The sequence below is a fragment of the Amblyomma americanum genome, chromosome 1 (genome assembly GCF_052857255.1).
Source record: "Amblyomma americanum isolate KBUSLIRL-KWMA chromosome 1, ASM5285725v1, whole genome shotgun sequence".
Taxonomy (NCBI): domain Eukaryota; kingdom Metazoa; phylum Arthropoda; class Arachnida; order Ixodida; family Ixodidae; genus Amblyomma; species Amblyomma americanum.
In genome coordinates this window covers 553,881,050-553,904,047 of record NC_135497.1, presented here as the reverse complement: position 1 = coordinate 553,904,047, position 22,998 = coordinate 553,881,050, and the positions used below count along the sequence as shown (strand labels likewise).

The window sequence follows — 22,998 nt, the reverse complement described above, 5'->3', positions numbered from 1 at the left end:
TCAAATGGGCACAGACAACCTCCAACCATCCATTCCGGGGTGTTCTACACAAACAAGTGCGCCGCAACAGCATGAGGCAAAGTTTACGTGTAATTTGAAAGTGCTCTGTGCGCAACCCTTTAATGCGAGCATTGTCATAAGGACCCGCACCACAGTGGCCATGGCATTTCCAAAGAGCCATGCAAATAAGTTTACGACAATCGAGATGTTGCTGCACTCTAAAAAACCCTTGAGATAACAGGAAATGAACCCAGGTAACACAAAAAGACCTAACAATAAATTTCATAAATTGCAATGCAAGCATTTAACATCAAAAAGGAATCTGCTTGCATAGGAAGAAGTCAGTGGGCCTACCGGAGGAAGGTAGCGAGCTGCCAAACAAGCTGAAGCAGCCTTGTTGACATAATACATTCAGGCATTTCTGCCTCGGAAGGAATCACTAGACAGCCCTTCTCCCCTTGCCGACCACGGTTCCCTCTTCGCTGGAGAAGCAGCTGCTGCTGACTTCCAGAGCAAGCATGTTACAACCACTGGGTGTCCACTTTTGTGGGCTCATCACTTGTGTGATCCATACAATGACGATCCTTTGCACTTACTGCGTGAGAAGATCTCAATGGGGTTTCCTCCCCAGGGCCAACCCTTGAACTGCCATGCCGGGCCTTGCACAAACACAGCTACCACCCGCTCCCTGGAAAGAAGAACCGAGGAGGAGCAATGCCATTTGCTGCTGCCACTGGGGCCACCTCACAGGCTTCTGACAAGAGTGAGTGGACGGAAACCTACTCCCAAAATCATGGAGCAATTCCAGTTGCACCTCAACACTGAAAAAATGGCCCTAACATACTCATTTGGGATGCATCATGCCTAATTACTCCAAATCTACTGAATTCAACCTTAAATATGGCAAAACCCTGTTGCTGTTATGTTTTCCAAGGGACAGCAGTGGCAGCATGGCAACAGCAACTACCATATTTACTTGGGTAATATGCGCACATCTTTCTTGAACGTTTCAAAAAGGAGGTACGAAAATTGCGCGGAGATTTCCCGAACACGCCCTAAAAAGAACTGCCTCTCCTGTAACCGAGAGTAGAAGTCAGCATGAAATAGCTTTTTCTGCTTCTCATGCAGTAGCGATTGCCTGGTTTCCTGCGGCCTCAGCTAAGCGCTCACCTTCCCCCTTGGCCTTGTCACCTTCGTGAGTGGCCATATAATCATGGCATTATCGACAGTTCAGCAGTCTTCTGCTCTGGTGTGAAACTCGCAAGGACATCTATTTCCACAAGACACTCCCTAGCTCGCCTGTTATCAGACTAGATTTCTCAGCTTAAGCAGTTCTAACCTCACTGAAAGGTGGAACAATGCACAAGTGTATATGCCCACGACTCAACATGGGCCAGAAAGCCTACTGAGCCAAACTAGACCACGTTTTGATGTACGCATCTCACCAGCGCACATAGCTGGAGACTAGAGACTAGCGCTGAAAGCAGCGAACAAATCAGAGCTGGTTACCAGCCATGCTGATGGATGGTGCCATGGGACCTGTGCACAACGGTGCATGCATTGCGTAATGATGGCAACTAGTGTGGTGCTGTCACAGAGTTTCTCAGGATTACCTAGAGGGAAAGCAAACGGTGCTGCATTTCATCCACCATGGAGAGATGCAGGAATGCCAGGAAGATGAGGTTTTGTATTTAGCTTGCTACTGTATGGCATAAAACGCGCATTCAGCCTGTGGCAAGCCTTCAAGAAATGCTGTGCAAGTTTCCATACTGATTTAACACTTGTGTTAATGGGGGACGCTTTCAGAGGTGAAATTTTGTATTTCTTGGCATAAAAGCAATGAAATTTGGCACACTTATTGGAAAGTGCACTAAATGAATAAATACAAATTTGCACTCATATATCTTCAGTAGTTTTGGCATTATAAATCTTTACATGGTTCATTGCTATACCAAACTTGCAGAGAGCCTGGCCTGATAACAAAACATGGCAGGAGCCAAGAGTAGCTCTTAACTGTTGGCCAAAGGAATGGTTCAGTAGAAGAACTGCAGATTGGGCTAGTTGGTGATGCATAGTGGTGGTTCAACAGCGCAAACACACACAGACCAAGTAGGAGACGAGACACACAAACCAGCGCTGGTTTGTGTGCGCTGGTTTGTGTGTCTCGTCTCCTACTTGGTCTGTGTGTGTTTGTGCGCTGTTGAACCACCACTAAGGAATGGTTCATGCAGTGACATTGTCCAAATAGCTTTATCAATCTGAGTGTTTTCTACACAGAACATTACTGTACAAACTCGTATAAGGGCTGCCCTCGTGTAAGGGCCGCACCACAACATGGCAGCCGGTATTTCGAAAAAAAAAAAGAAGTCAGCCAAAAGAATTACTTCATGCGTGCATAACTTTGCACATGTGGTACGTTACGCTGGGAGTTGATGGACAATAACTGTCTGTGACACTCGGTACAACCACACACGCATCGTTCCACGCACCGAACGCCATCTGGAACCGTGGACGTGCGTGCGTGCAGTACAGCACCATTGCTAACCCGTCTTGAGCGCTCGGCGTTCGTACCACAAACAAAAAAAACGTTATGCTGCGCAAAAAAACTAAAATGGGGTGCACCCATGCTAGTGGCAAGTTTCAAGGAACGTGCTGCCAGTAGGCTGGGGCACCGTAGTAGCGCGTCACTTGCCCAGTGCCATTAGGCCTAGTGTGCTTCGCATCAAAGCCACACCGAAAGTGCTTTGAGTCTAGTCACGGTCATTATCCACCCCTGGCTTCCCACGAGCTGCCCGCACAATGCCAGAACATGGAGCCAGGCTGCTTCATGCACTTTCAGTGGCGTTTCCTAGAGCGCATTTGTTTTTCTCTCGCTGGGTGGTTTCGGGCTGCCCGCGGGCAGCCAGACTCACCAGGACGATTTTGTGCTGGCAGCGCTCGGGCTGGCTCTGGCAACTAGCAGACAACGGAGAGGTAGGTAATATGGTAGGCTTCAGCGGGAACTGGCTGAAGCCTACTGTTGTATCGCGGCCCGAAGGAAAAGGGCGCGAAAATAAGAGAAGACACCGGGCAGGGAGCCCAACCTCCAATAACGGCGAACAAAACCAAAGAGAGCGTTTATTTGAGGCAAGCACCTTATAACCCTCTGCCAGGGGGGCACACAATGTTATATGCACAGAATGAGTTCAACAGGTTGCCAACACGCAACACGGAAAGAGCTATACCTGAGAACACCACACCTACCATATTAGGAAAGGTGGCAGTTCATGTGTCAGTACGCCATCTGTGACATTGTATTACAAAGATTTTGCCTTTCTATATAAATTAAATAAGAGGCGAGTCAACTGTGCCCTAACTTTGTGCTTTTTCAAGTTTTTTGGCCTGCACGTGGTATCTAAGATAATCCCTTCCTTTTTTTGGGTATAAAGGTCATGTTTGTTTTCTGAATAAAACAGTTGAAAGTTGCGCTCCATCCTGTCTTTGTATTATTGCATCGTCTTTGTGTGTGCAAAAAAGAATTCTGAGAACGGAGAGGTGTCCCCTGCAATGACGCCTTTTGCGACAGTTCTCGCTGTTTGTTCATTTTGCACGTGTGTGTGATCATATTTCGGCATCTCACCATCTGGAAAGCACAAATGCTAGCTTCATATTACAATTGCATAGTTCAGATTCACAAAATATTTCAGCTCTTAATTCCATGTGCCCAGTTGACATTAATATGGTGTTTAAGGCCTTTCTTGACAATGGCCGCAGATTCCAGTGCTGAGTACGCACTCAAAAGTGCACATACATGCACATGGTGAGCATGTGCGGTGAGGTGTTAGCTGAGCGCGATAAGGGAGCATAGTCTTCCTTGCTTTCTGCGCAGTGGGAAATGCCTGAATAAATGCCTGAATAAATGCCTGAATAATTGAAACGTGCCCATTATTAAAAACCTTCACGAGCACACTGCTTAACGCATCTACCTGTGCGGGCATATGTAGCCATACAGTTTTCACAGCGGCAGAGGCGGGTGCTGAATCGATCATCGCCGACTGCCGTATAGCTTGATGCTCGGGCCTTCTGCCGCAAATGCTTAAGATATCTGAGAAGTACAACCTTTGTCCGAGACTGCGTCCATTAAAAAAAATGCGTAACATTGAAATAATTTGTTCAGCACCCCTTCGAAAGTCTCCCTTGCAGTCTATACACAGCTTCCAATGATTCTTGAGGTCTTGGAAACAGTTGGAAAACGTTTCTTTTGGCAGGGAGCTCCTTTGTCGTGACGTCTTGAATGGCCTCCATGCTCCCCATCTAGCGCGACCTTTTAGGGCTCTCTTCACACGAGGAAACCGGAAAAAATCGCATGGGGAGAGGTCAGGCGAGTATGGCGGATGGGGAAGTACAGTAATGCTGTGCTTGGCGAGAAATTTTGTCACGCTGAGAGCAGTGTGCGGACTTGCGTTATCATGGAGAAGGCTCCATTGTCCAGATGCCCATAAGTCAGGGCAACGGCGTCGCAGTGCATCACGCATGTGTTGGAGCACGCGGATATAAAACTCCTGATTACGTCTGCCCTACTGGGACGAACTCGTGGTGTATGACACCTCTGGCATCGAAAAAAACTATCAGCATCGTCTTTGTTTTGGTCTCCTGTCGCCGCACCTTCCTCGACGCCGAAGAGCTTGTGGACCACCATTTGGCACTCTGCCTCTTTGTTTGAGGATTGTATTGAAAACACCCATGTTTCGTCTTTAGCAATGATGCTGTCGACGAATGCAGCATCCTTCTCTGCCTCGGAGAGCAAATCAGCGCTCACTGATACCCGCGTGTCCTTCTGGTCCTGTGCGAGGGAGTGGGAGGCAAGTCTGGCATTCAGCTTTCGTTTCCCCAAGTTCTCATGCAAAATTTGGTGGCATGTTCTCTTACTAATGTCAATAGCATCTGATAGCATGCGGACTGTAAGGGTGCTGTCTTGCTGTACGATTTCCCTGATCCAAGCCACGTTTTCATTCCGTGAGGTTGAAGGGCGCCCCTGCCTTGTGTCGTCTTCCACAGACGTCCTCTCCGAAACGAACCTCTTGTGCCACTAGAAAACTCGCACAAGTGATAATGTCTCGTAACGGTAAGCGCCGCGAAAGAGCTCATACGTCTATGTGGCTGTCTTGCCAAGCTTCACAGCGAATTTTATGTTGACACGCTGTTCCGAGGTGGACTTCCATCTCTCCACATTCGCTCACAGTAGAATGCGCAGATGACTAGTGACAATGTATTTTCTACATGTAGTGCCATCAAGCGGCTGCCACAACAATTAACATAAATAGCTCAGGTGAGCCCGAAAAGATGGCACAACACGCACGCACCAACATTTGTTTTGGGGAATCATTTCTAGAGAAGAAAATAAATCAATCTCGAAACTTTACGGGCAAAGGTTGTACTATACGCATTCATCACCTCGCATATGACATATTAAAGAAAAAAATTTCCTAGCACAGATCATCACGCAAGCACACGTACACGGTTGTCCACTTCTAGTTTGAACACGGCTCCAGGCAGCCGGCGCTCCACGCAGCACCTCTCTCGGGCGCCTGGTAACTAGTGCGCATGCACAGTGGAAACCATAGGCATGGCTTTAGCCACGTCGTGAGTTGCTGGCTTATTCTGGCTGTTGGGCACAAAATGCATCAAATTATAAAATACTGCAGCTAAGTAATGGAGATGGCCTCCAAGTTAACCACTTAACTCACACTTGGAAAGAGTTTTTCTTCGTATCAGCCTTTTACTGCGTGTTGACTGGAAGAAGCAACGATAAGGAAAATCCTTTGCCTCCGAGGATGCAGCTCTCAACCACGTGCAGGTGCGGGCTTCTAAGCTGTTCTCAGAAACAGTAATCCCCCAGGCACATTCCGTGCTAAATGTGAAAGTGAACTCCGCAAGGAGAGCTCAATCCAGCGGTGCTGGTGCACTGTAGCAGACAACGCGGCAAAAGCCATGCCTATGGTTTTCACTGCGCCTGTGCGCTGTTACCCAGGCGTCCGAGAGATGCATTGCGCGGAGCGCCAGCTGCCCAGAGTCGTGTTCAAATTAGATGTGTGGATGACCGTATTTATAAGGCGCCCACATGCAAGGCTGGATTGTAGCGCCTTTCATTCGAGTACTACCTCTCTACGATAAAGATGTAGCATATAGATGAAACATGCAGCTAAATTTCTACAGTACACCCACTTGCTCTTGATAGACAATCAACCAGCTGATATACGCCAGCTACTGATACCGGCATTCCTTGCCAGCAGCAATAGCTGGCGGGCGACAGACTACAGTTGAGCAGAACGTATCTTGATTATTTTTCGCTTACAGGCAACAGGGGGCAGTTCATGAAAGTAGGAATTGCAACGACCACAACAGAGTCAATCACTGGGCAAGTTCAATCCCCTGCAGTCATACTTGCTGCGTAGTAAACAAATAAGCGATAATACGAGAGTAAGGCATGATGTTTGATGAGCAACGCATGCGCAATTTTCCCCTCCGATGTGGTGTCAACTGGAAGCGATTAGGTTGCTAGTCGCATGCTTTTGAGGATTTCTGGAAGCTTACATGGCACACAATGCTCCAAAGGCACAAGTTTGCGTCGTCACCACCAACGTATATGGGTGCAAGTGTGATCAGCTGTTAGTTCTGCAGTCTGCGGCTGCACTAAATCACTTCACATCATTTTTTTCACTCCCAAGGAGCCTATTTCTGCCGTGCGCGTACGTAGCAATAAGACGCAGCAGAACGCAAAGCAAGGGAGAGCACCTGTCTTCTATGAACAGTCCTTGCTGCTATGATTGCCGGCGGGTTGGTTCCGGTGGTTGGCAGCCCATGTCATCATGATGCGCCTTCCTGTCAGAGGCAAATTTTCTGGCAGCCAGTGGGCTGCCCGAGTGCGGTGAATCAAAGCAGTGCACTTATGGCCGCGGGTCGCACATGTGGCGCGCCGCTCCGAAAACTTGGTCAGTAGAGCGCCAGATCCTCGGTGGATAATGATTTTAACTTCGAATCCCGTGACGGCTGCCAGTAAACTGATTTAGCGGTGTTTTACTTTACACGGTTAATTCATGACCGTAGCCAGACATGCGTCCTATCATCCATACTTTAATGCATTATGTATTTGAAGCATTCGCCGGGACTCTGCTAATTTGTCATCAGTGTTCGCAGCACAAGAAAGGGTGATTTTTGCAGCCAATTTCAGTGAAGTTAATCGTGTGGCGCTGCGCAAATGAATCTGAACGTGAGTGTCACTTGTTTAAAACGACAGTTTGGTCATGCGAAAGGAGTATTTTGGTCACCAAAATTTAGGATCTTCAGCGGTTAATTTTTTACATGTTGAAATGCAAGCTATGAATTAGTCGCTGCGAAGACACTGCAGATCACTGTGCGTGAGTGCGGTTAGGAGTGCGCAAGGAATATTGAGGAAATGTAGATTTCTTTAGCATCGTAATAATTGGCAGTGCCAGTCTTATGCAAAACATAAATTTGAGGATATTTGGAGAATAGGTATTGGAAATAAAACCTTCCACATAATAATTAGCTGTTCCGAAAAAAAAAATAAATAGATTGTCTTCGCATTTGTGCAACTATTAAGGTCTATTACTTCTCAAGAAGTAAACACCGCCACGGATGAACGAAAAGATAGAAAAGCGCGTGATATTCTGCGTTAATATATTCCGTTCCATAGACGAACGTAGTACATATGCTGCTCGTATTCTCTAAGTTTTTACTTCTCAGGAGCAATGAACTTACGTGGAAGAACACGTGCACATAGCTGAGTACCAACATTACTTGGCTGGCAATGGCGTACCGTTGTCTAGTTTGACCAGCTAATATTAGCTGTTACATTTAAGTGCTGGGTATGATGTGAATCCTGAAACATTTTTGCAGTTTTCTGGGACAAAATTTTCTCACTGTTGCGATGTGGCGAAAGCACAACAGCCTTAACGTTTAACAGTAATACATATATAAGCACGTGACACTTTAGTAATAATTAGTAATAACACTTTCACGACATCAGCGCTCTCAGATATCACAGAAATGAGCACTTCTGCGCATGGAAACAGCAACAGGCAATGGCTATACAGACGCGGATAGCAACTGACCTGCACAATGAAGTAATGGTAGGCATTAGTGATCCGCATCGCTGCGCTGTCTCCCGAGCCCACTGAAGGGTCCTTCTGGCAACGCTTAGTTTATATCGGCTGGCAGGAATGACGTTACTGTAGTCGATGATGCGAAGGCATTTGGCGGGACCTTGAAAATTGCCACGCTGCAGAATAGACTGTCTTGTTTTGCGCCGTGGCATGTTTCCAGTGCAATCCTGGGCTGGTGATTAGGCGTGTGCAGGACGGTGCTTTCGTCGAAGTTGTATCCAGTCGAAGGTGTAAGGTGTATCCAGCCAGAGTTGCGAAGATCTGCAGAATGAAGTAACGGTAGGCATTAGTGACCCGCATCGCTGTGCTGTCTCCGAGCCCACTGAGAAGTCCTCGCGGCGACGCTTGGTTTATATCGGCTAGCAGGAATGACGCCACTGTAGTCGATGATGTGAACGCATTTGGAGGGATCTTGAAAATTGCCATGCTGCAGATTAGACTGTCTTGTTCTGTGCTGTGGCACGTTTCCAGTGCAATCCTGGGCTGGTGATTAGGCGCATACAGAGAGAGGAGAGGAGGGACATTAAAGGAACAAGAGAGGTCTGCCTGGCATGCTACCCCAGGTGAGGGTGAAAGAAGAGAAGATTTGAGAAGAGGATGGTGAATAAAATGAGGAAAAGAGAAAAAGAAAGGGTGAATGGTGAAATCAAGCACACTTACGCACTCAAAAACATACACACGATTGTCAAAGAATGTCCACCAAACCCTTGTGTCTTAAAAACCCTAAAAACGCTTTTGTCCCGCGCACACCCAAAGCCGCGTCCCTCCAGGGTCCAAGGACATACTCCAGGTGCATGGGGCCGTCCTGTCAGAGGCCTAAAGCACTTAAAAGTGCCTTGCAATGATTGTTGAAGATTTGGCAGCGGGAGATCAAATGTGGAAGATCCTCGGGCACGCCACATGTGGGGCACAGAGGGCTACTTGATGCATCAATTTTATGTAAATAGGATTTAGTGACGGCAACGTCCAGGCGAATTCGATGGAGGAAATTTAGATCACGTCTAGTTATATTGCGTGGCATGCGGAAGTCACAAGTGGGGTCAATACGAAAGAAGGGGTCTGTATTGATGTTCCGGATCGCACCACAAAGAGCGTTGCCTGTGCCAGGATTTTGTAGATAGAAGCCTCGCGCCATCACTGCGAGAAAATGGTATAGGTAGGAGCAAGGAGGTGTCGCCATGCGCTGACCTCGCTGCACCGTCAGCGTGATCATTGCCTGCAAAGCCACAGTGAGTGGGTAACCACTGCAACACAACACGGCGGCCAAGTTCTGGGGGGACATCCTTAATAACACCCATGCCGCAGTTGCTGGGACGAGGCTCGTAGGCTTGAACTGCAACTCCAGCTATGCTTGTTATTTGCAAGAGGCATTCAGTTGCACGCGCCGTACGGGTGTCAACTTTCAGAAGGTTTAAGAGCTCGTTGGGACATACTTGAAGAACGCCATCTGGAGGCACAGATTCTAATACTTGTCTCAGTGTTAGTGGATTGAAGCGGGTAATGCAGTGCCTGGAATCAAGTGGCTTGATGACAACCATAAGGTTGTGCTTAGTTGTTTGAGGTACGTTCGGAGTATCTGCATTCATAAGCGACTGCTTTGAGCTGCGACGGTGCATTGAAGGAACATGAATAAATCTCTCACTCTTCTCTGGACTTCGCAGTAGTGTCCATGTAGATGATAGTAGAAGAATCTGACGAATCAAAGAAATCGTCCCGACCTGAAGGTAGTAACAGATCCCGGCTTGAGTTGGAAGCATCAGGGGTGCGTTGTCCATGAGGCTAGTCCTGACGCAGATGGGGCAGAAGAGTGAGTGCAAGATGCTGGGGTCGCCACCTATCGACTTACCAGTGGCACCCTCGTGGCTGAAGCCAACCTGTGGGGTGCTCTGAATAAACCAGTTTATGTTTCATTCTGGAGCGGTGTGGCTGCCTCGCTCTCTCTCCCAGCCTTTGCACCTGGTGGTCGCCTCGGTTTCGCTGTTTCGTTGTGTTGCGGAGCACGGACGTTCACTAAAGAGCACCGCGATCCAAGCTGGTTGGCAGTCCGGTAACTGTGCAGGGCCTATTACCCAAGAGTCAGTAGCGGCGTCAAAGGAGGATGGCTTGCAGAGGCTGAGCGCGTGGCGTCATGCTCCCTCCTAGTTTTTTCCTTCCTCCATGACTGCACTCATCGTTGCGGCATGCTTGACATCTGTCGTGTATTATTCCTCGCTAACAATGATGCCGCCTGCGAGGCAAAAAAGTTACGACGCGAAATTCAAGCTGCGCGCTCTTGAATTTGCACAGGAACATGGAAACCGGGCTGCAGGAAGGCAGTTTGAGGTTAGTGAGAAATTGATCTGGGACTGGCGCAAAGCCACCAGTGTGCTCTGGACAATGAAGCCGACCAAGTAGGCCAACCGTGGCAAGAAGGCACGTTGGCTGGATCTCGAAGATCGTCTGCGCGCGCGGGTCCTCGAGCAACGAGCCAAAGGCAGGGGGCTGTCTACAGTGCAACTCCGTCTCAAGGCGAAGACCCTAGCACCAGAAATGAATACTGCTGGAGTTAAGGGTGGTCCATCCTGGTGTTTTTGCTTAACGCAGCGAAATAAGTTGGTGATATGAGCATGCACAACAGTGTGTCAGAAGCTCCCTGACGACTTTCAGGAACAACTGGAAAACTTCAGTGCGTTTGTGAGACGAGAAATTGCAAACAAAGATATCAACGCGAGCCATATTGCAAACATGGACGAAGTTCCGCTTACGTTTGGTATTCCCCTTGGAAGAAGCGTCGCTGAGAAAGGGGAAAAAACTTAACAGTGAGGACAACTGGCCAAGAAAAATAGCACTTCACCGTTGTTCTCGCCTGTTGCGTGGACAGTATGAAGCTGCCTCCCATGTTAATTTTTAAACGGAAGACGGTACCAAAGGACTCCTTTCCTCCCGCTGTGGTTGTACAGGCTAATGCCAAAGAATGGGTGGATGAAAATATGATGAGTGTGTGGCTCGACCAATGTTTTTCGCGTTGACCTGATGGATTTTTTCACGTCAATAAGGGAATGCTCGTGATGGATAGTATGCGAAAGCACATCACCGATTTCATAAAGAAGAAGATTACTGCGAAGAACTGCGTTCCAGTGGTCATATCCGGCGGCATGACGAAGATACTGCAGCCGCTGGACATTTCTGTGAACAGCAGCTTTAAAGCACTTCTGCGACGGTTGTGGGAGTTGTGGATGTCCGAAGGGGACCACAGCTTTACGAAAACAGGACGCATGAGACTTGCGACGTTTGGAGAAGTGGCCAGATGGATCTACGACGCTTGGGACTCCATTTCCACAAAAACAGTTGTAGCTGGGTGCGAAAAGGCCGGATTGATCCCGTTCGCGAACGGTGACGATGTTGGCAAAATGGACAGCAGCGAGTCTGAAGACGACTGCTGTCGTCTGAAGAACCTGCGTTTTCTGCATTTTCTCCGTTTTCTGCTGATTTCACTGCCTGTATTTTAAACATTCCGCATATTCCACTGTATGCCTTGTAAGGGGCACGGACCTCGTCAAGCCACCTTTGGCTTTTTGTTCGTGCCCCTAAGCATCTCAGGATGTTTGAATAAATTGATTTGATTTGATTTGACTGTGATGCGCTGGCGGACCTCACACCTGAAATTGCTGAACTATTTGTTACCGACTCGAAGGAAGAAGGCTTCGATGGTTTCATTTAATCGCCGTTTTTACGTACATACCATCTGTACGTATCAAATAAATCATTTTTGAAAAGTACTGTCTAGACTTTGGACGGCATATGCACGTTTGTAAGCACTGCATATCACGGGATATGTGCATATGCGGCGGCCACCGCAATCGTATATTTTCGTTGCACTTTCTCGCAACATGATCACCGAAAAATTTTCTATCGAGTGAATAGGTGCGCTTTATACACCGCTGCGACTTATATATGTTTTTTTTTTCGTGAAAACTTCCGTGTGGACGGGGGTGCGACTTGTACAAAGGTGCGACTTATACACCGGAAAATACGGTATGCCACCATCTCTGGACTACAGAAAGCTTCGCAAGACATGCAAGTACGAACGCTTCTGTACTGTATGGGCCCGGAAGCTCGCTTGGTGCTAGACACTTTTTCACTCGACGCTGCCGCGTTAGCCTCGTACAACGCAGTTGTCAAATGCTTCTTTGAGCACTTCGTGCATCCCTGTCATGAATTCTACGAGTCCCACTTTCATAAGCGCGTTCAACAACCTGGCGAGAGTGTCGATGCATTTTACACCGAACTGTTCAAGTTAGTCAAACGTTGCAACTACCCGTCACCGGCGGTGGAAGAACGCTTGGTCTGTGACAGGTTTGTCATTGGCTTGCTTGATGCACGTCTCTCAAGAGAAGCTTTGCTGTTCCCCGAAGCTAACTCTCAAAGAAGCTTGGACGCAAGCTCGTCAGTCCGAGGGCGCGGACAAGGAACGCTCACTCACACAGGCTACCTCGCAAGGCGTGGTCAACATTGACACTACAACTCAAAAGTTCTCTTCGCGACGGCCAGTCGATGGAAGAACCCGCTCAACAGACACAAAGTCAGAACGCTATTGTGGCGCTCCGGTTTGTTTCTTCTGCGGGAGCGCATTTCATGCACGCTTAGAGTGCCCAGCAAAGAATTCTGTCTGCAAATGCTGCGGCAAGAAAGGTTATTTTGCCGAAGTTTGCCACTTGAGGAAGTCGAGATATACCAAACTCAGTGCTATCAAATAGCACACTCTCAAGCTGCCAGCTAAAGCAAAGTTCGCGGACGTCACAGTCGACAACTACACAGCTCAGTTCAAAGTAGACTCAGGAGCTAAGGTTTCTGCAGTCCCGAGTGACTTCCCTGGAGTCCTGGCCGAGCTCGCCAAATTTGATGCTGCTTTGACAGGCCCTGGTGGCGAAACTCTCCTTGTACGGGGCTCGTATTTGGCACGTCTATTTTGGCAAGGGAACACCAGTTATCAGTGCCTTTATGTCACTAAGTCACTTTCAGTACCTTTACTGGGTCTACCAGCCATCCAAGCTCTGGAAGTCGTCAAATTTTTGGGTGCTGTGAACACTCCCGAGCCAACCCTTCATGCCGAACTATTCCGTGGCCTCGGCATGCTCAGAGATGAGTACACAATCCGCTTGAAGTAAGACATTGTACCGTTCTCACTTACCTAGATGGATACCAATCCCGCTGCGTGAAGCCGTTCGGCAAGAACTCGAAAGCGACGGCGTCATTCGTCGTATTGACAAACCAACTCCGTGGTGCACCGGACTGGTAGTAGTACCGAAAAAGAATAGAAAGTATCGCCTGTGTGTCGACCTGACCCGACTACACCAAGTGGCTCTCAGGGAAAGACACATTTTGCCTACCATTGAACAAGTTCTTGGGCTCATCGGCGACGCAGCCGTTTTTTCGACGCTAGATGCGACTGCAGGCTTCTACCAAGTCAAGCTGTCAGCGGACTCGCAAGAATTAACAACTTTCATCACACCTTTTGGTCGCTATTGTTTTTGCCGACTGCCCTTCGGCATCACTTCTGCCCCGGAGCATTTTCAAAAGCAAATGGCCAGGATCCTTGAAGGCCAGGAGGGTGCTGTCAATATGATTGACGATATTCTTCTTTTTGGACGTGCCAAGCAGGAACATGATGCAAGACTTGAGCAGGTGTTGACTCGTTTTGCAACTGCAGGTGTCACCTTGAACAAAGACAAGTCATGTTTTGGGGTCTCCGAAGTCTCCTTCCTAGGTGTCGTCACCTCAGCACAAGGCATCAAGCTGGACCCTGGCAAGATCGAGACAGTCCATGCAATGCCGCCTCCCACAGACGTTGCAGGTGTCAGATGTTTACTCGGGATGGTAAACCATCTTACCAGGCGCTTGCCACATATTTCGGAAGTCACTGCCCCGATACGCACCCTTCTCAACAAGAATGCTAGTTGGATTTGGCAGCATGAACAGGAAGCTGCATTCAAAAAAGTCAAGAAACTTCTGACGCCCGAACGCTGCTTGGCCAAATACCACCCATCGTACGCCACAACAGTCTCTGCTGACGCCAGCTCTTTTGGACTGGGAGCAGTCCTGTTACAAGCACAACCGACTGGTGAACGGAGGCCAGTAGCCTTTGCCTCAAGGTCAATGACGACCGCAGAACAATGGTACAGTCAAGACAGAAAAAGAGGCCTTAGCTACAGCGTGGGCCATCCAGAAGTTCGATGAGTTTGTAGGCTTAACGCCTCAGGAGCGAAGGGAACGAGACCACTGCTACGAGCCGACACCAGAACAGAACTGCCAGCTCGTGGCTGCACGAGCCACGACCAGGTGCCGTCTTTATTCTCTTCGCAGGGTGGCGCGCGCTAGCCGGGTTGTCGGCGCCGCCCAAGAGAGGGTGCTACAGGGCCCCCCGCCTAGACTGGAAGTCGAAACGGACGGAGGGCCGGCGATGGCACTCGAGCACTAGGTCAGGCGGCGCTGGGAGTCGTTCCAGGGCAGTCTCCATGTAAGCCAGTTTAAGGCGGTCTAGACTGACGGTCTCTTCGCGGCTGTTTTGGAGGATGGTGGCGGTTTTCGAGGTGCGGCGGAGAACGCGGAAAGGTCCGTCGTAAGCCGGTGTGAGTGGAGCTCGGACAGCGTCGCGACGCACAAAAACGTGGGTCGAAGTGGCCAGGTCGGGGTGTACGAAAATGGTACGGTGGCGGGGCCAACGTGGGGGAGTAGGCCGGAGGTCTTTAACGCAGTCCAGCAGGTGTTGGAGGAATTCTTGGGGCTGGGCTGGAAGCTGCTGGGATGTAAAGAAGTCGCCTGGAAGACGCAAAGCACTTCCATACACGAGCTCTGCAGCTGAGCACTGTAAGTCTTCTCGGATGACGGCCCTTAGACCAAGCAGCTCAAGGGGCAAGGAGTCGACCCAGGAGGCGCAATTGAGGCGGGCAGCGAGGGCGGCCTTCAATTGGCGGTGAAGGCGTTCCACCATGCCGTTAGCACACGGGTGATATGCAGTGGTACAGCAATGCCTGGCGCCGAGAATATTATTAAGGCAAGCAAACAGGGAGGACTCAAACTGGCGTCCACGGTCGGTTGTCACAGTGCCAGGACAACCAAATCGAGATACCGACGTAGAAATGAAGGCGCGTGAAACAGTCTCTGCGGTGATGTCAGGAATGAGGACTGCCTCCGGCCAGCGAGTGAAGCGGTCGACTATGGTCAAGATATAGCGGTAGCCTCGAGAGATAGGTAGAGGGCCCACGATGTCGAGATGAACATGGTCGAAATGACGGCCAGGGGGTAGAAAGGCTTGGGAAGGTGTCTTGGTATGTCGACAGATCTTGGTCGACTGACAGGGTAGGCACCGGCGCGTCCAAGCACGCACATCAGCGTTGATTCCGGGCCAAACATAGCACTGGGTGAGAAGGCGCTGAGTAGCCCGAATGCCTGGATGGCATATGTCATGGAGAGAATGGAAGATAGGGCGACGTAGTGAAGCCGGAACAAAAGGGCGAGGAAAGCCCATTGAAACATCGCACCACAAGGGCTCAGGCGAGCAAGGATGGGGCACAAGCCGTAATCGGAGAGAACGGGGGTTCGCTCGAAAAGCGGCGAGCTCATCGTCGTTCTGCTGGGCAGAAGAGAATGCGGCCCAGTCGACGGTGGAAGATGGAGCATCTACCGCGACTATACGAGAGAGGGCGTCAGCGGCGGTGTTCGCTGCACCTTCCACATGCCGGATGTCGGTAGTAAACTCCGAGATATAAGCGAGCTGACGGAGTTCACATGACACGTACTTCGATGAATTGGTCCGGAACACATATGCCAGCGGTTTATGATCAGTTAGCACGTGAAACTTGCATCCTTCTACAAAATGCCGAAAGTGCTGGATAGCGGAGTAGATGGCTAGGAGCTCTCGACCGAAGACGCTGTAGCGGGTCTCAGCAGGAAGTAGCTTTCGAGAGTAAAAAGACAATGGTCTCCACTCGGAGTTAATGTACTGCTGTAAGACGGCTCCGATGGCCACGCTGGAGGCATCCACCATCAATCTCGTAGGGGCGTCGTTGCGCGGATGGACTAGAAGCACGGCGTTAGCGACTGCTTGTTTCGCGGCAGTAAAAGCGGCCTGGGCTTCTGATGACCAAGAGATTGCGGAGGAGGGGCCAGCGGTTGACCGGAGGAGGTCGATGAGCGGGCGAAGTAGCTCTGCACAGTGCGGGATAAAGCGGCGGGAGAAATTCACCAGCCCCAGGAATTGTCGCAGGAGGCGCAGGGTTGTGGGCAGGAGAAAATTCTCGATGGTCTGGACGTGGGACGCGAAAGGGCGGATACCCACTAAGGATATGTGATGACCCAAAAACTCGAGCTCAGAAGCACCGAAAACACACTTGGAGGCATTCACAACCAGGCCGTAGTGCTGTAGACGCTTGAACAAAGCACGTAGGTCTTGCTCATGATCATGAGGTGTAGGGCTGGCGATGAGGACATCGTCAAGGTACGCGAGTACACTTGGTAGGCCCCGCGTGACCTCAGCCATGAACCGCTGGAAGGTTTGAGCCGAATTGCGTAATCCAAAAGGCATCCGGACGTACTCAAACAATCCAAACGGCGTCGTGATGGCAGTCTTAGGTACATCGGCGGGTTCAATGGGAATTTGGTGATACGCCTTAACCAGGTCAACTTTGCTAAAAATGGCGCAGCCGGCGAGGCGCGATGTAAAGTCCTGGATGTGTGGCAGCGGATAGCTGTCGTGGACAGTGTTGGCATTCAACGCCCGATAGTCGCCGCAGGGACGCCAGTCACCGGGATCACGCTTGGGCACTAGATGCAGCTAGACGACGGGCGTATAATGCCGAGCTCCAGCATGTGGTCAAACTCACGTTTGGCGATAGCTAGACGGTCACCAAACAAGCGGCGCGGTCGAGCAGCTGCGGGTGGACCCCGGGTGACGATGTGGTGTGTCACAGTATGTTTAGGCGCCTGAGTGAGGTTGCATGGCTTAGTGAGCTCCGGGAAATCCGCCAACACTTTTTCGAACTGAGAGGAAGGTATCAGCGTGCGAATGCCCATGGGAGCAAGGTCGGATGAGACTCCCGAGATGGAGAGATGAGTCAGACCGTCGGTAAGGCGACAATGCCGCACGCTGACGTCTAAGTCGTAGTAGGAGAGGAAGTCTGAGCCGATGATCGGGCGAACCACGTCTGCGATGACGAAGACCCATCGAAAAGTGTGGCGTAGGCCGAAGTCGAGGGTGAGAGATCGTAGCCCATACGTGGGTATAGACGAGGCGTTGGCAGCACGGAGCGACAGTCCTGATGGCTTGGAACGATCTGCCTTAGTCGGTGGAACCACGCTGATTTCCGCGCCCGTGTCGATAAGAAACCGGGTGCCGGAGAACTTGTCAGTGACCATGAACAGGCGGCTCGAATGACTGGGGGAACCACACGCCGCCGTTAGTGATCCCGGCGGGCGTTTCCCGGCCACGAACAGGGCGGTGTACACTTCCTGGCCCGGTGGCGAAAACGCCTGTAGTACCAGCAGAGAGATGTAGGGCAGGGACTACGAGCTTGACGTGAGCGCGAAAGAGCGCGATGATCTAGACGAGACGGACAGGTCTCCAGAGGTCGGCTCCGGAGTGCGGCGACTGAGGCGGCAAGCTCCTCGAGACGGGCCTCAAGGCGCGAAATCGCTGGGTCTCTTGGCGGCAAAACAGCAGTGACGGACGGGGAGGTGGCCTCATGAACGTTATCTGCGAGCTCAGCCAGGCGGTCGAGGTTTACTCAACTCCTAATGGGAAGACAACTGAGAACTCTAGCCCCAAAGCCAGATGAAAAGCTTCGTCCACACTGGCCCGAAAGGGAGGAGGTAGCACTCACAGATGACCCTTACAAGAAAACGACTGCGAAGGACTTAAATCGACATCATCGCGCCAGGGACCTGCCATCACTTCAGTCCGGTGAACAGGTCTAGGTTCGACCCAACCAGGTGCGTGCTACAGTTCTCAGCAAGGCACAGCATCCAAGGTCCTTTGTCGTCAAAACGGAGCGAGGAATGATTTCTAGGCTGGGGTTAAAAATAGTTCAAGAAACCGATTTTTTTTACCATTTTTTTCTCCTCAAAGACCCAGGTCTCGCCTTAACGAGCTTTTAGTGTGGCCAGGAAGCGCGTGTGAAAAATTATGTTCATCATTGCCTGCTTTTTTTGTTGTTTTACTTATAGTAAGGGGAACATGCTTCTGTTTCAGGGCATCCACAAAAAGTCCCAAAACACCCTTAAATGGCTCTCTGTCTGAGCAGCTGTTGGTAGAAGGGAGGAAGCATCGAAGAGAGTGGGCACACAGAGTGGGCAAAATCTGGGCACGCGTGGGCGCTTCTGTGCTTGAATCCTCGTATACTGCAATCAAGAAACTGCATTTTTCAGCTGCAGGTGACAGGGAAAATGCGGAAGACAGAAGCATGCCTCGGAGCCAACCCACGCAATTGCATCTCGCATAGTTCCTTTTCCGCGCCTTTGGCTGTTCTCATTCATGCAATAGCAGTGACAGAACTGCACGAACAACCACAAGATTCCCATAAGTGTGCTAGGCCTTGCTGCAACACGCCGGAAGCCATCAAACATGGCTGCGGCCAAGTGCCGCTTTAACCCAGTCGTTATTCTACACGTGCTGAATGAGAGGCTATCAAAAAGCTGGCACAGGGTGAACCACCATTGCAGAGTAACATTTGTGACGAAGCACATGATGGGAAAGCTGCCATAGTTGCGATGTAACAGGTGAGCTTGCACTGCATTGGTTTCTATGGGTCTTTGGACGGAACTGGCTCATGAAAACGTAGCAGTCAGGAAAACGCAGCACCCGGGAACATAATAGCGGGGTTCTAATATATAACACACCACAATCTATTAGATTAGTACAAAAACACATAAGCCCAAGGTAGGAAACTGGAGCTTAATTTAGGCTGAATAAGAAAAAAAAATAGGGCAACATGACTAATATCAATCACATTGGTGCAAAGATGTACAATATCAGCCCAAACAAAACCTATAAACATAACAGATTACAGCAGAGAAAAACATGGACACAAGCAACAGATTGGACTGATGGCTTTTTCAGAAGTAACAATTGAACCCCGGAACATTTTTCTGGTTAACCTCCCTGCCTTTCCTCTACCACTTTTCTCTCTCTCTCTCTACAACTGAACCATAGCCGCAATGATTACAAAAACGCATTGACCCTCACAAAGAAAACATCTCGACTTCAGAAGCAGCAGCTATTCAGCACTGAGATAGCAAACATAAATTCCTCAATCGCTTGTAAATTGGCTGTCGCCAAAAAGAACCCGTTGCTCTGAAAAAAACTTTTTCTGTGCAGTTTTTATTTTCCTGTTCCTCAAAACCATGCATTGCAAACCAATGAGAAGCGGTACAGAACTAAGCAGTTATTGATTATGATGTTGAAGCGGTTTCATGCATTCACTAAATGTGGTCAGGTGTAGCCATCGGAAACAGCGGGATTTCTGAGCACCTTTCCATGCACTGGAAAAGAACCCGAAGCATCTTTGATTACAAAACGAGGCCCTGCAAGAAGCCACATGTCATGAGAAGGCACATGCTGAAGTAGAGATGCTTTTCATATGCACTGGAAAAGGCTCAAAACTTTCTCAAGATTCTGGAAAACAAGAAATTAAGGTGCCCTGAACGGAACTATTTCGCCACTGCTCCCACACTCTGGTGGCTGCATGAGTGTGTTCATTTTCACATGCACTCGCTAACATGTGCACGACGATAGATGCAACATGCAGAAAAAAAAAGAAGAAGACAATGCCACATGTGTTAATGTCACTGATGACATCGTCACAATGTCGCCAATGTCACGAAGACACTACTTCAAGTGCACATGGAGCTCTGACAAACGAGAAAAGGCCAAAAAATGAAATACAGGCGTCGCCATCACCAGCTAATTTTGCAAGTGAGCTGCGTGTGTCACCACAGTTGTCTGGGCGCAGATCCCAGAGGCTAGCCTGCCCTGCCACACAATATACTCCATTTCATACATAGACGTCCACACTGCCAAAGCTAGCGCACCTGTTAAACCTAAATGTCGCAAGTAGAGTGTCACAGAAAAGCACACTGCGGTTGGAGTGTGTTCACGGGGCACACTCTGAGCGCAGAGTGCGTAACCTCGACAGCAACGACATTTAAGGCACAATATGCATGGTCCACAAAAACTACTCACAGGTTTATTTTACTTGCTATGACACTGTTTTTTTTTTTAAATATTTGTTCATCATAGCTACAAGCGAAGCAACACAACAAAGGAATGCAATCAGATGCAACTCCGCAGCACGCTGCCATCTTGTTTGTTGTCAAAATTCTGGATAGTCTTGGCTGGTCATGGCTTTTCTACTATTTCTATTTTTTTTTCATTGTCAGGAACTGTTTAAGCTTTATTTGCGCTATTTTATTTGCGCTATCACGTCAAACCGTGAATTTTTAAGTCTTTTTCTTTTACGTTGACCTCTTCAAAAATTCCGTTCGTTTCGTGTCGCTATTTTTTTTTTTACTACAAGTGCACTTTGCCCCCGTTTAGCAACGCATAGCCTAAAGTGTCACTCAGGACGCTGAAGCACACTCCCCGTAAGTGTACTTAACTTGTGCACTTGACAAGGGTTTAAGTCTGCACCCAAAAAGTAGTCCGTCATACAACCAATGTGAACACAGGCATATTTTGTTGTGGCAACTCTCAAGTACCGTGAATAGCAATCTTCGTTTAACCTCCTACACACATTTTCGTCCTCCAACTCATCAAGATGTCGAGAAGTATGAAGGACAGGTGGCGGTATGATACGCAGCTGGTATGGCAAATCTCTTACTCCATCCATGCCTTCAAAGCAGTTCACACTTGGTGAAAATTATAGCCACAGGGCCCAAACATTGACTGCACCATAGCTTCGACAATGATTTCCAGTGCTAGCACTTTGTTTTATACTGCTCTATGTTTTCGTCCAAACGAATGATATGTGGCGGATTAATATGGTTTCACGAATGCACTACTGCTGCAGCCACTGCAGCGTTGCCTATGTATGAAGCGGATGAAAGCAAACAGTGAAACAAAGTCGTTTTCAGTGTAATGCCAAATAACTGAGCCCAAAGACAGGAAAATTTTTAAATCCAATATTCTCAGTGATAAATTTATGTTTTGCAGCCAGAGAAAAAAAACTGAATAGAGTTGTTCTCAGTGTCCCTTCACTATTATTTTTATTCTCTTTGCTGCCCACTCACCCACAGTGTTCTCAAATGCAGCACAGAACATGGCCCCTCATGCTCCATTAGTGATGTCTTGTCTTTTACTTTCTTCAATTAGAAAAGAACAGCCTTAGGTTCTCAGTGCTATCAGGTGCTAACTCATACAGCACAGCGAAATCTCGCAACAACCAATTGCGTCAGTCAGGAAAACCTAGACATAGGCACTCAAACCGTCAAGGTCTGTCTTAAAGGAAGTCTACTCTATTATGTGTGCACGTAACAGCCGCCCACAGACTTAACACGAATGACGGACCGCATGGCCTGGACTGCCGTCAGCACCACGAAGCGATTGTCATCAGTGCGAGATAATGCTCTCGGCAAATTTACGGTGGCTGGCGATAGCTGGTGCGCAGCTAGCTTTGACAGCTTTTTCGCTTGTGCATGGTCGCCGTGTGGACAGCACGCTCGTCACGATGGCGTTTCTGCGCTTTTTGCTCGCCGATGCGCAACGCTCTTTGCAGTTTTGTTACCGCGGGAATCAGAAATTGCAGTCAAAGCGAACTGTGCACCAGCTATCATCAGCCACTGTAAACATACTGAGAGTATTATCACGCATCGATGACTGCCACTTCGTGACGCTGACGGTAGTCCAGGCCACGCGCTCTGTCATTCGTGTTGAGTCTGTGAGCGGCTGTACATACATCCTCCACGCATAAAGAACATTTATACAAATGACCATGCAGGTCTCTGACCTAGTCTGATAGAATGGAGTTACCAATGGGCAAAAAGCTCCCTTGTTTTAGCCTACTAGTGCTCTCAAAGACAAAGTTGCAGAGGAAATTAATATTCTACATCTGTATCTCATTATCACGTATGAATGACTGAGGTGAAATGAAAATTAAATGGGCACTGCCCTTGGTGACAACACGCACTGCTGCTTACCACAGAGCAGTTTTTCAAACTGTGCTCTTTGTAGGTAGCCTCAACCGCTACCTTTCCTTTTACCCACTTTACTTTGGGGCTAATCACACTTGAAATAGTTTTCTCCAGACTGTTTCACTTTCATTACTTTTTAAATTGGGCATTTCTTGAGCTGCCATGTGTTTGCATGCATGCTGGGCAGGAAGAGATGAAAGCCAAGACATACGGGGCTCTTCAGCACATTTGGAAAGCTGCTAATATTGAGAGCCCCTGCTACCGACCATCACGGGTGTTCTCAAACTCGACCCCCCCCCTGCCTCAAGGAACCCCAACACCCTTTAACATATGCCAAAGAAACCCTCCCTTTCTCTATTACAATCTGTGGTGTTGCTTGTGATATGAACCCCTAGTGCCTTTTTTTTTTGCTGTTTCATTCACTTTTGTACATATTTGTTTGTTTTCTTGCTTTCAGCAATCAGTTTTTTATTCAATGCCTGCCTCTCACTCATGTTCAGACCTATAACCCCAAGACAAGAACACGGAAAACTACCCTAATATCCACAAGCGTCGCCTTGTGCACGATGCCCCTTGCACACCACCTTGCTGGCATTCCAAACGTGCACTGGCACAGCTGTGTCTTGGCACGCTGCCAAGTTTGCCAGACGAGCCACCACCACCGGCGCTCCCG

General features: G+C 49.0%; 1 protein-coding gene and 1 pseudogene across 2 annotated transcripts in view; one reads left to right on the top strand and one right to left on the bottom strand.

Annotated features, from left to right (window-relative positions):
* Positions 1-22,998, bottom strand: part of LOC144116335 (parafibromin-like) — a 198,262-nt gene that overhangs the window by 59,601 nt on the left and 115,663 nt on the right. For both annotated transcript variants that reach the window (XM_077651082.1, XM_077651081.1), the window contains exon 13: positions 597-688. In XM_077651082.1, the coding sequence (XP_077507208.1) occupies positions 597-688 (92 nt within the window). The remainder of the gene's footprint in view (positions 1-596; positions 689-22,998) is intronic.
* Positions 10,456-13,312, top strand: LOC144113049 (uncharacterized; annotated as a pseudogene).